Genomic DNA, 13,615 nt, shown 5'->3' with positions numbered 1-13,615 from the left:
CTTCCAAAATATATTGTAATTATTGTTTTTTTATTCCTTTTTGTAATAGGTAAGAAGTAATGTTTACAATTTTTTTTTTGTTCTGCAATCGCCCATTGACTTTCGCCAGGGAAGAAATGTAAGTGCAAAAGGGTACATTTTTTTCTTTGCCTGTGAAGTGAGGAATGCGAGGCAGAGAAGTTCGTCGGTGAAAAATGAAGAAGTATGAAAGGGGTATTAGTGTCTCTTTTCCCAGTTAGATTGTTGGCATGCCTAGTACCTTCTGCTACTTACTCACTGACATTATCTCATACTTTTCCTTTGACCATCACTTCTCATTTGTGTTTATTTGACAATACAGGAATTCTGTTTTATTTAACTTTCATATCACTTCTACCCATGTTACCATCACTACCACCACACACAATGCTGACTATCATGTCTTCAATGACTTGTATGAGGTAATATGTAAGATAGGGCTTTAGGACATGTCAATTTTCAAAGTGCATATGACATTTTATAAACTCATAAAGGGCTGTTTTTTTTTTATTTGTACCATGCAAAACACATGGATATTGTTTGCCGTGCTGCAACCAGAATTTTTAAAAGTCTGAATTCTGGTCACATGTGCATGTCTATACTAATGATAGTTCTATCCTCAACCTCATGCCCTTACCCGTTTGGCCAAAAGGTTACATTTATTACAAAATTTTCTTTGATTTCCATTCTTTCCACTTCCCCTACTTTGAATTAAGTTGAATCTCTGTTTGAGAATTATTATTCATAAAAGTTTAACAAACTAGTAGAAACTACACATTTGAAAAAAAGCACATCATAAATGTGCCTCAAATTGATGATGCATGAGTTTCCATCTTAAATTAGCCACATTTGGAGAGCCCTCTTGATTTCCGTCCTCTGCTTAGCATTGCATGGCCGCAGGGTATCTCCACAACGTCAGAGCGTAGATCAACCACTTCAGATTATTTGTCGTGGGCTCTTGACTTCGTGCCTTACTGTTTTTCAATGATACTTGGGATATTTGGTATTATACAGCAACAACGCTGGTAATGAGGGCGTAACACTAATGATGTTTATACTTTTATGAATTTATGACACAACATTTTACTTTGTTGCATTGTCATGAGAGTGAAGAGAGAGGAAAGAGGCAAAGCAGTGAAGAAAATGAGAATAAAGGGGGATGGGATGAGACATAGATCTACATTTTGGGTGTCCTAAATCATCACATTATGATAATATATCAAGACTTGGAGATCTCTGTATTCTATTAGCGATAAAGATTGTTGAATTCTGAGAATGGAAAAAGGGCACAATGATAATTCATCCAAGAAGTGAAATCACTATTTTCCCATGTTACATTTGTACATCCAACCGCCCCCATCCAGTGGCATGAAGTAATTTGAAGAAAGAAAAGGTTGATTAACATTTGCAGGTTTCATTCAAACAGAAATATTTTGTTGCGATCCTGTTTCCAAGTAATAGGAGGAAACAAATACTGTTATATAAACTTATTGATCCATCTTGATAAACACCCTTCAAAGGAACAGATCTTTGAATTTGCTGCAACATGTGGATTTTGTGTGTACACGGGGGCATACATAAATGTGAAAGACTCAACAAAATCTTTGATACTGCATTCATTATGCTATCCTGCTGGTGTTCCCAGAAGGTATGATACTGAAAAGACCAGCTCAGTAAGATAAAATGAATCATGAACTACAAAGATTTTGTTTGCCATGCACCAACAATATAGGCTGGAAGCTACTCAAGGAAGAGAAACATGGGGAGGAGGAGGAAAAAGTTTGGAATCACATCATGGCACTCTAAGTGGCCATGATGGTGGTGAAATTGTGGTGTTATTAGTTTTGTCAGCCTTAAACTGTGATTCATAGTTTGTCTGCTGCCATCCACTTGTCTAGTCGGTGTCTCCTACTCTCTGTCAAGTATAACAGCATGGAGTCGTATTCTTAGATGGATAGTTGACTGAAGATGGTAGACCAGATGATACTCATTAGAGGAGGGGTCAATAGTTTTAACTATCTACCCCTTTTCAAGTGTCATACAGAGATTCTCCTTGTTAGATGGATGGAAGACTGGAGGGGAGGATCCAGTACAGTGAGGAGGAGTCAATTATGTTTGAGAGGGGTAATAATTTTCCCCTCTTTTAATTGCAAAACTTTATCAAGGGGTATTTGGAAGTTAGATGAAACATTATTTTGGAGGGATACATAGATATCATAAATACCTTTATTTCTTTAAAACATGAAAATAAAACAGATAGCATGTGATATTCAATTATTGGTGGAGAGCTATGTTGTTTAGCTCTGATTTTAAGTTTCTCTGTTTCTATGGGAATGGGATTAAGGTATTTGTTTCTCCTTTATCTTAGTAAAAAGGAGTTTTAACATTTTATATAGTTTACTGCTTGGATTGACAAATTGAGAATTGTGTTTACAAGACCAACAATTATAAAGAGTATAGGATAGAAGGTGTTTTTGTTTGGAGAAGAAGGTAGGCCTATGTATATTTTTTCATAGATTGGGGGTAGTATACTGGTAGAAACAAGTATGAAGAACCAAGGCATTCAGTCACTTGGCTACATAGAGTCTGGTCACTGACCTACTTCATCTCTTATGCAGAGTGTGAGAGAAAATGAATGAGGAGGATGATGAACATATATACCCCATAGATTATTAGAAAGAGAGGATTAGGTGGGAGAAAGAGAGGGGAAGAGACATGGAAGAGACAGGTTGAAAAAGAGAGATGAGGAAGAAAGGAGATATGAAATGAAAGAGACGAGAAGGTTGGGGGTGAGACACTTAAGGCAGGAACACAAAAAACCCTCATATATTTTAATTCCTAAAGAAATTGTATAAAGTGGTATAAAACTTGTTAATACTAAAAACAGGAATAGTTTATCAGACCAATTTGATATGTTTACATTAGCTTTATTGGTGTTGTTTGAGTATTAATAACACAAAATATTTATTTGTATAAACTTGTCCGTATGAACATTACAATGACAATAATAATGAAAGGAGTGAAATTATATAAATTCAGTCAGTTGAAATTATATAAATTCAATACTTGAGTATTACTAACACAAACTATTTATTTGTATAAACTTGTCCGTATGAACATTACAATGACAATAATAGAAATGAAAGTGGTGAAATTATATAAATTCAGTCAGTGAGATGCCATACAAATTCTGAAGTGCAACGATCTCATTATGTTAGGTACAGATGTGAGAAGAATCAATTCTTTACTCCAAAATCAGATTGACAGTCTACAGAAAAAATATCAAGGAGTCTGCCAAATTCAATAAAAGGGCTCCCTGGCTTATATGATTGCATCACGTTAGAGAAAACTTTTCCCTTTCATTTTCTTTAAAGAATTCTTTTGATGAAATAATTCTTTTCAGCTCAGAATATCAGTCATAATGAACATAATGAACAAAATGCTAGGGGAAAAACAGATTCAAGATTCAACGATAGTATATAATGAGAGACAAAGTTTCAGTTCAGAATAGAAAGAGAGAAAACGAAAATGGTAAAATGGAAAAGGACAGAAGAGAGGGGTAGAGACAGAGAGGAGACAGACACTGAGAGACAGAGAGGGATAGAGACAAAGAAAGACAGACACAGACAAAGAGGAGACAGACAGAGACATACTGAGAAGGATAGAGACAAAGAGGGAGACAGAAAGAGGCTGAAGAAAGCTGGTGAAATTGATGAGGATGGAAGAGGGGAGTGGGGTATGTTAAACATATAAATCTATTGTGTTTGTCTTGCTATTCTTTTCTTATTATTTGAAATAAATGTAGAAACTAAAAGTGTTATATACAGTAGACTTATGGTTTGAGAGTATGTTAACTCAGACATGTCTCATATGGGAGAGTGCCTCACAAATTGTCACTCATCATAAGACATAAATATATTGTTGCATTATGATATATATTTTTTTTTTTGGGGGGGGGAATTTCTGAAGGATTTAATAACCAAGCTTGTCATGTGAGAGCTTCTGCATGTTCTAAAGTGAAATTGAGAGAATTTGTAAAAATGTAAGTTCAAAATTCCGGGGGGGGGGGGACTTCCCCCAGCCCCCTTCTGTGGATTAGTTCCAACAGAAAATGTCAACCAAATTCTGAATTTTCTCAACTCTGCCTATAAGCCTAGTCATTGAACTACCCTGGAACCTCTCTTACTTGTTTTATCATCTATTAAATATATCACAGTAATCAATCAACAGTCCCTAGAGTGAGAAATTTCATACTCCTTGTTCAGGCTTGCCTTCCAAAAACAATTTGTCAATTGAATCATTTTAAACTTTATAATAGTCTCAAGTCACACACTTCCTATGGGCTTTCTTTTCTTTCTTGGACATGTTATATTAATTGGCATCCAGGCTAAAGTCATGTTAGTAGTACAGGCCTAATTAGCCATGATGTAATTAATTTGGAATGGCTTTGAAGATTGATTGGTGTACAGCAATATAGACAGATAAGAGAGAGAGGGGGAGAGAGAGTGGGGTGTTGGTTTGTGTGGGTGTATTTCTGTGTTTTGGGCTGCATTTATGCGACTTCAAGCCAGAATCATGATTTGAATCGTGATTCAAAACACAAACATGAATCACAATATCACAGAATCAGGGTTTAGACGACCTTCATTCTAACGCTGTTTCTCATCGGATTCAGCCAATCCAGTGTGCATCACGAGTGCGCAGTTTGATAGAGGAAGTTTTTTGCACGTGTTTTGGCTCTCGGAAAATCTTTTGCTTCCAGAATTCAGTCTATACCTCAATTTGTTTACTTCTCTCATAGGGTCCATATGCTTCTATTCATCTTGTTGGTTTATCCAAAATGGTATTCGGAAGTGGATTTCAGCGTAGATCCAATTTAATATTGATACTCTTTACTCAACAACAACTAAGATCATTGTTTGTCCAGTTAATTCATTTACTAGAACTAGATTAATTCATTTACTAGAAGTTGAAGACATGACCAAGAAAATGAAAAGTAGTGGACGATGCGATGACCAACACAGAACTTGTACATGACAAGAAATAATCATGTACATACAATGAGCATATAGAGCACCTTGAGATTGGCAAGTCAAACTGAAAGTAGCCCGCCACAGTGAGGTCATAGAATCATGATTCAAATCACGATTGCGTTTGTATGACCTTTTTTGTTTGTGATTCTGTAGAAACGTCTTTCCAAACGCCCCTTTTTCCGTGTTTCATGTTTGTGATTTGAAAGACGTTTACTTTCACTTTTGACTAAACGCAATCATGATTCAGATCATGATTCTAGGGTAAAAAAGTGGCGCATAAACGCACCCTTATTTATATGGCTATTGATAGAGCTTGAAATCAAAATCAACAGAGTGGGTGCAATATAACCATATCAAATCAGTATGCAAAGAATAGGTATAGATGAGCTTGAAGGAGGGTGTAAGGACATGTTCAAGGACAACTCAAGATAATAAGATGTCAAAGAAACTGTCACTGAATGAAACATAATCTGTTATGAGGAATATATAAGTTACAGGGTTTGTAAGGAATTATGTGAGGGAACCCCCTTCAGGGATGACACAGAGATCAGATGTAAATTTAAAATGACAGAGGGGGCTGATGGTCATTGTATTACAAGTATTTTTCTTGGTTGGTAGGTTTTTATGGAGGAGAAGTAAACATTCAACCTCTCTTAGCTCTGGATATAAGAGCAATATACACTCAGTTATAATTTTGAGGAAGTAAAACTGGCCAGTGTCTGTATCTTCTCTGAGAAAGTACCTTAAACCTCCCCACCTATAGTAGAATCTTTTGCATCCCCTGCAGATTTGTGGTGTGTGAGGTAAGGGAGAGTGGGGTAAATAAGGCCACCTTTTTTATGATTCCATTTATAGTTTATATATTTTTTTATAATTCCAATTATAGTAGAAACATGATTAGATGTCTACTACTACATCTAGATTAGACCCACATTATCCATTAGAAATGTTAGAACTAATAAGCCTAATTTGCATAAAATGAGCCATGAATATTTTTGTCCGGGGGCCTTATTTACCCCATCAAAATTGGGTAAATGAGGCTGCCTGATTAAAACCTTTTTTCTGTTGCTGTATTCAAATTGAAATAGTTCAATTGGTTTGATAAAATCACTAAACATTTACTAGTAAGAATTATATTTAACATTATTTATGTACCAAAACATCCCCATTTTAGGATAAGTTTATTAATCCTATCCAATGTTATGGAAAAAAGATTATTGGATTGTGTTTTCTACTGTCACAGTATATTATTGTGTATCTAAGTGATTTATTGGTAGTGGACACATACATTATATATAATCAAGTATGGTGATGTCTACACTGCATTTCATAGTTTTAGGAGATATGTAACCATAGAGTTTTAATTATGTATTAATGCCTCATCAGGCATGTTGAGTTCATAGGCATCAACTCAGAAAAAAAGAGGGAAAGTGGTGAAATTTACTACAGTTCTGGCATCCACAATAATACCTTACACAAGTAAACTAAGATAAAAGTTAATACACATTTATGTTTTTCACACTGCACATGTTTTCCTTAACCCACTTCGTTTTCACGTTACGTTTTAGCAGAGTGGGCTAGCATGGTAAATAGTACAGTGCTATCTGGCCCTGCAGTGTGAAACAAAACTGGGCCAAGGAAATGCAGTGTGAAAAGCATAATTACTGGGTAGATACAGTACTCGCCTCTGTAAAGTGGCAATGCTACTTTCAAAATTTTGATTTTGAGGTGCTGCTGGTTTTGTGCTCCTCCTGGCCATGTGCACCGGGCTTTGAGCCATTTTCTATACTCAAAATCTGTGCTAAGGAACTGTCTCAAATACTACACCAACAGTAATCCATTTGACCCTACCATTCTTCTAAAAACTACCAGGTGGCCTTATTTACCCCACTCTCCCCTACCCCTGTATTTATAAATATAATATATTTTTTTACACTGTTGACATATATTGGATGACAGAGATAATATTTTCAGCCAGTCTACATCTGCTTTAATTTGTGTTGAAATACTTGTCAGCAAACTTCTTTTCCACACAAAGTTCAGGCATGAAAGTTAATCATAGTAATCTCATTTTTTTTTCTCTTTGTATGAAGATAATATTGCTAAAGCATAGAAATATGAAGACAATGTAACATGAACAAGAAGCAATTTTTGCAATGGAAAATGATCAAGCACTGGAGCCTTGGAGAAGGAAAGAGTGGAGAGGGGAAAATAAGGAAAGCTCATCAAAAAGAATAAGTCGAGAGAAAGTAGGAGAAAGAAATTAAGAAATGAAGAAAGGGCAGAGAAGACAGATAAAAAGGCACATCAGACATTCAGGAGTCTATAGATAGAGTCATGGGGACGAATTGGACTCACCCGCCACCCCCGTTGAGATATCAGTCCGCATGCACAATGTCACCAAGGGCTAGAATGTGATATGCGCCCCAAAGAAGGTATCCACCCGCCCCCCTTTCCTTTTATACCCTAAGGTGACACTTCATAATATTGTGTCTCTAGCAGTATAAGGTTGTTAGAGTAAGGTTTGGGTACTTTCATCCTCTTTCTAAGCTAGGGGTATTTGAAAGCTGTCATAGATTTAAAGTTGATGAGGGTTTCTCATAAACAAATTGCATTTTGCCATTAGCTTTATCATCTCTGTTAGTTGGCAGACAAATTGGCTTCATTGAAGTTAATGATAAAGTCATCTGAGGAGTACGAGAAGTGAATAGACTGATCATCAATTACTTTTTAAAGTAATGTTTATTATCAAAATTAAGATAAATGTTATGATAGTAGTGTGTAAAAGAAAAATCCTAAGAGAAACTCGGAGAATGTGAAAACACTTTAGTGAAAGAGCAGAGAAGAATACGATGGAGAAAGAAAGCAAAAATAAATGAGCAGTGTATTGAAACGTTGTTGCTCTACCTTCAGCTCGTTAACACCCTTCCCTTTCAAATAAATCTAGTTTAACTTAATGAAACTGAACCTTGAACTCCAAGACACTAAACTCTAAGATATCAACCTCTCATGGTGATGCTTCCATACTGTCTGCACATAAAGTGATGAGTCAGTGTTGACCGCCTGACTTTTTTATGATATCCGGTCATCACCATCAATATCAGAAGCATCAAGTGTGCAGTACTTGTCTTAGAATGGATACCCTCTTAAAAAATCAACCCAAACTAAACTTGGATCTCACACACTAGAAAGCTCTATGATAACATGTACAATACATTTAGATTTTTTTTCGTCTGGAACATCATATAGAAAATAAATAACTAATATATGTGTGTAGTTTGTGGAGCAAGTCGTCATAAAGAATTTGTAAGAACTATTCTTTGAAATGTTGTTTGTAATTCTTTGAATTAGCACAATTTGATAGTGTAACTAGGAAAACTCAAATTTTGTTCAAATTCATCTAAAAACAGACGTCATTGAATCACTTTTGGAAGCAAAACGTAGGATTGATGTTCATTGGTGAAAATGTGCATTCATGTAATAATCATGTACTAGTAGTTTTAATATCTTCATATGTTTTTTTTTTCATTTCATGATTTGTGTCACAATGTTCATATCAGGAGTAGATAATGACATAATAAACTTTAAGACTTCATTTTTAATATTTCATTTTTAATATTTCATCAATATACTTGCTTTATTATAACACTATAGGATAACATATTGATCCACCAAAATATATGTTATGTAGTGATCCCTTTCTAAAATACTTTTACATCAGGTGAAGACGGTAAGTTGAAAAATCAGATTTCATATTGCATTTCTATTCTGTCTGGTCCTATTATGTGCATTTAAAATATAACTTGTTATCTCTGTTACTACGATATAATCTTCTATTTAGCCACCCTCATTAGAAAAAGCCACGTAGTTACTTTTAATGTAATCAACCCTTGATGAAAACATGTAGACTTGATGTTGCGTTGAACTCTGTAACTTACATGTAGCTGATAGGTTCCAAGATACTTATGCTATAGCAAATGTTTCCCCAAGCTCTAGAGCGAGTTGAGAGAACCGATACAATCTGTTGAAGCACGTGACCGACACTCTTATTTTTCACTCAATCTTAAGAATATCTTTCGCCTCTAAGAATAATCAATAGTAAGGAAGCTAGAATGCCCAACCACCCCATTGATTTTGCCCTGAAAGGACCCTACTTCAAAGATTTTCAATTAGATTTTTAATCTTCTCTAATAGTCTTTGCTCTATATACTATCTCCTCAAACAATGTGGGTGTATTCTGTTTGGATAGGAATAAAGTGGCCATATTTGAATGTGTTTTCTATCTAGAAATGAGTAAAGATACCAATCTTGTATATTAGTCATTATCTGTAAAGCATTAAGACAGTGGACCAGCTTTTTTGGTGGAAAGTTCTTCTTTAACTTGGGGTTACAGTTAAAATTATTGTGATAGTTAATCCTTTTTTATATATTTCATTTCAGGAAACTATAAAATATAAGTATTAAACTATTCAATCTTTTAGAAAATTAGTAGGATTAATATGTTAATTTGGTAAAAATAGAATGTGGCAAAAATATTCTTTATAATAGATATTTTTGCATCTGAAGGATATCTGGCTAACAACTCTATTTTTACTTTTTAATTTTCTTATTCTTGTACTTTCTGTATGTAGTAGGTTGTACTTTCAGTGAAACTATTTTCACCAATCTCAAATTACATGAAAGAATAACAATTTTCAGCTATTCCTTTCTGAAAGCACAGATCAAGAATATGGCATAGCTGGTGTTTATACAGTTCCAATATTACATTTGAAAGCTATATCCTGATCGATACTCTCTTGTGACAAATACTTAATATAAACATCGTAATCATATTTATTTCACATCAAACCAACATCAGAAGATTGTACGTACACCTGTTGTTTGATGTCAATCCATATATGATATATCATATACCCCAGAAAGGTGTTGCTACATTCTCTGATATTTGATGCACCCAAACACACGATTGTCTCTATCTCAAGTGTGATATATTAATAGAAACTTTTCCACATCTTGACAGTCTGTTTCCTAGATTTTGTATATCATTGATTTTACATACATGAACATGAGGATGAATATATTAAAGGAAATGTTGATATTGGAATGGAAGAGAGGTGATCGTGCTGTATTGATTTTTTTTTTACTTTATGCACTTTGAGATTTGAGCAGATAAATTTCAATCTTGAAGAGAAGTAAATATGGGAATCATAGTCATATTATATACTCTTTTCAAACACCAATCATGGATGTATTTCATCATCATTAATTTTCAGTATACTATTTAGTATTGATGGTTTGAATTAAACCAAACAAAGAAGAGAATACGATAATACAAACTTGAGAGCTGAATATTGTATGAGATTGATTTGAATAAACTTGTAAATTGTAATACATCATTTAAGCTCATTAAAGTCTGAAAAATATAAACCTCTAATGAGAATATTTGGCCCAATACATTTATGATCATCCATCTGATGGGCAAAACACACTTCTCATATCGACCATCAGTGATTACATCAGTATTTATTCCTTCTCTATTTCATCTCTAAAAGCCCTTCTTCATCGTTGAACACAGATAACTTAAGATGGTTATCATTAAGACTGATACATTATCCATTCCAAAGCTGTTGACATCACCTCACCCTGTCATTTGATGCAAGCAAACATGTGATGGTCTATTATATCATTGTGAATAAATTTCAGAAATAACTGCTCAACTTGTCAATCGACACCATCTTCAAACGTCTAAGTGATAAGTGTTTGAGCTCAATAGCATCAAGAGGTTACAAGAAACCATTTCATATCTTTATTAATTTTTATAAGTTTAAGATTTTGTTAAATGTAATGTAAGAAGATTTCAAGGTTATGTTGTACATATTCATGATTTACAAATAGTTTACATAACATTACATGTAAATCCATCCAAGGATCCTGCAGGTTTTAAAAGATATGACACAATTTCTGATACAATGCAATCATTAGTGACTAAACATAATTTTCATGATCACCATGGTGGAAGCAAGAAGGAGTAGTGCCTACCAATCCACAACTCTTTAAGTATCAGTTTTTTTTATCTATTTAGTTTAAATAGCCAGATAAGTTATATTATTTTACCTTCAGAATAAAGTTTTCCAACAAATTATGAAAGATTTTTTTTTTTTGCAATGTTATTCTTTTGTCGCATTTTTTAATGTCAAGTTATGCACATAGGGATTAAATGTTATCATATATTCCCCATCAGGGTTCGAGCATCCATTAACCTACATGTAAGGTCATTTGTACCAATGTTTCCAATCAAATTCAAGCTTATTCCTCTTAAAGGGACATCTTGATAAACATGATAAAACATCATGAATAATTCATGCTACCTTATTTCATTTCCTATCAAGCATGTGCTAGGATGAGCACGCTATTGTGCCACCTGCCCGTTTTTGCCGGCAGTCATAGACGAAAACCCAACATACCGATAGTTGCAAAAAATTGATTTTTTGTCCCTGCGTATCCGCAAGGCTCCATTGCCTCAGGAAGATGCGCGTGAGTCTTGCCCGATTTACGAGATCTGATGGGACGTGATTGATGTGTTTCAGATCAATAATAATGGTTCTTTATTTTCTCATGTTCTCTGGAGCATGGAAAACTCTATGTCTAAATTTAGTTGTTTTAATCAACTCTTCTTTCCTGTTTAAATGTGCAACATCAAAACAATAGGACAACTGTAAAGTCTTTTCCATTGTAAAAAATGTGATGCATATATTTAAGAAGATCAAGATAATCTGAAGAAAAAGTGATTTTATGGAAAAAATATCAACAGTTATTGGTAAAAACATTCAAAATGCTCATATTTGGCTTTGCCTCCTACTTTTCCAATGCCTTTTATGTAGGATGAAGTGGGATTATATACATAGCTTAAAGTTGTTATTCAGAGTTTCTGGTAAAGCCATAAGCATTTTCCTTCACTATGATATAAATCCAATCCCTTTACAGTAAGTCGTAAACCCCCAGCTAGAATTTCACTTTCAAATAAATGTTAAAAGCAATAAGTAGGTTTTGCATTTGTTTGGATAACATTTTCCTTCCAGAAATGTGGCATTCTTTGAAATCACGGAGGCTCCCGAATTCAGGTAGCAATGTTGAATCTAGGTTAAAAGCATTTCTGTTGGGACAATACACTGAAAGGTCAGATATTCTAAGCAGTAAATCACTAGCAGTGACTTTTTTCTCCAGTAACCTTAATTTTTTAGGGGAATATTGAACCATTTCTGCTAGGTAACCTCTTATTATTGTATTATACTAACAGCGATTTGTTGAATTTATAGTCCTATTATTAGTTTTCTAAAGTATGCAGTTAAGAATAAGATGAAATCATTCCCCAATCCTTGAATGAGACTGATTCCAGTATGAATCTGGTTTTGTTTTTCTTCATTTTTGAAAATGAATTTAATTCCATCTTACAATAATTTCTTTGGTCTTCATTTCTTTTTATATTCACAGGAGATTGGGGACCATGTTCTGGGAATGAATGTGGATTTGGAGGGACACAGCGAAGAGTAATTTGGTGTGAGAGCATGGATGGTACTACAGCTGACCATTCAGACTGTGTAGGAGAAGAACCACCTCCTGGTACAAGGGTATGCTTCAAGGTATGTCTTCTACATAGGAACCTCTTCCAATGGCAAGTCAATGACTGGGGACAGTGTACCCAGAACAATAACCTAGAGATCGCCACAACAGGAGATGTAACATCCTGTGGACCATCATCCTTTGGTCTTCAAGAACGTACTGTCTCCTGCATGGAGATATCAACGTCATATGTTCAGCGGAATGCAGATGGTTCGGTACCAGACTACATCTGCGAACAGTTCACCGCCAAGCCTGCAATCTTTCAAGAATGCATCACACCTTGTGCCCAAGACTGCATTGTGACACAGTTCTCACCCTGGAGTCCTTGCTCAAAGTCTTGTGGCAATGGCACCCAATCTCGGGCCAGACGAGTTGTTATACCACCTTCCAATGGTGGACAGGGTTGTCCATCACTGAGTGAAACTAAGGCATGTTCTACAGGTACACCTTGTGAAGAAGAGGAATTATTTTCCTTTAGTCCAGTTGTCTCTACCTGGGGTCCATGTACCGTATCTGGAGGATTCTCATCTGAAGGATCTGATATTGGACTACAAACAAGGAGACTCTGGTGTCAAAGAAGTGATGGCAAAAATGTCAGAACAAGGTTTGTAAACTCATCATTAATATTTCTAGTAGCCCTGTCACATACTGCCATCTTTTAGTACCATCTGAGAAGCTTACTTTTATTTTACTTCTAAAAACTTATTCTTTGGATCATGTGAGAAGGTATGTAGGCATTAACAGATGGTGATTTTTCTGTCTATTTTTTATAGCATGTACAAAATTGAGTTTGAACACATCTAAAACCATCTAACAAAAAAATGGTAGACAGAATCAGATACAATAGTATGTGAAAGGAACATGGTTGAATATTGAACAGCTTACAAACATGCATGAGTTCATAAAGGTCTTACACAAAAATATGTCTAATGCATTATCTTGGT

General features: G+C 34.9%; 1 protein-coding gene across 2 annotated transcripts in view; it reads left to right on the top strand.

The window, feature by feature from the left end:
* Positions 1–13,615, top strand: part of LOC121410354 (thrombospondin type-1 domain-containing protein 7A-like) — a 93,756-nt gene that overhangs the window by 17,202 nt on the left and 62,939 nt on the right. For both annotated transcript variants that reach the window (XM_041602383.1, XM_041602382.1), the window contains exon 3: positions 12,543–13,275. In XM_041602383.1, the coding sequence (XP_041458317.1) occupies positions 12,543–13,275 (733 nt within the window). The remainder of the gene's footprint in view (positions 1–12,542; positions 13,276–13,615) is intronic.

Source organism: Lytechinus variegatus, chromosome 3 (genome assembly GCF_018143015.1).
Source record: "Lytechinus variegatus isolate NC3 chromosome 3, Lvar_3.0, whole genome shotgun sequence".
NCBI lineage: Eukaryota > Metazoa > Echinodermata > Echinoidea > Temnopleuroida > Toxopneustidae > Lytechinus > Lytechinus variegatus.
Note: the sequence above shows the minus strand (reverse complement) of the source record. Positions and strands in the feature narration are given on the sequence as shown.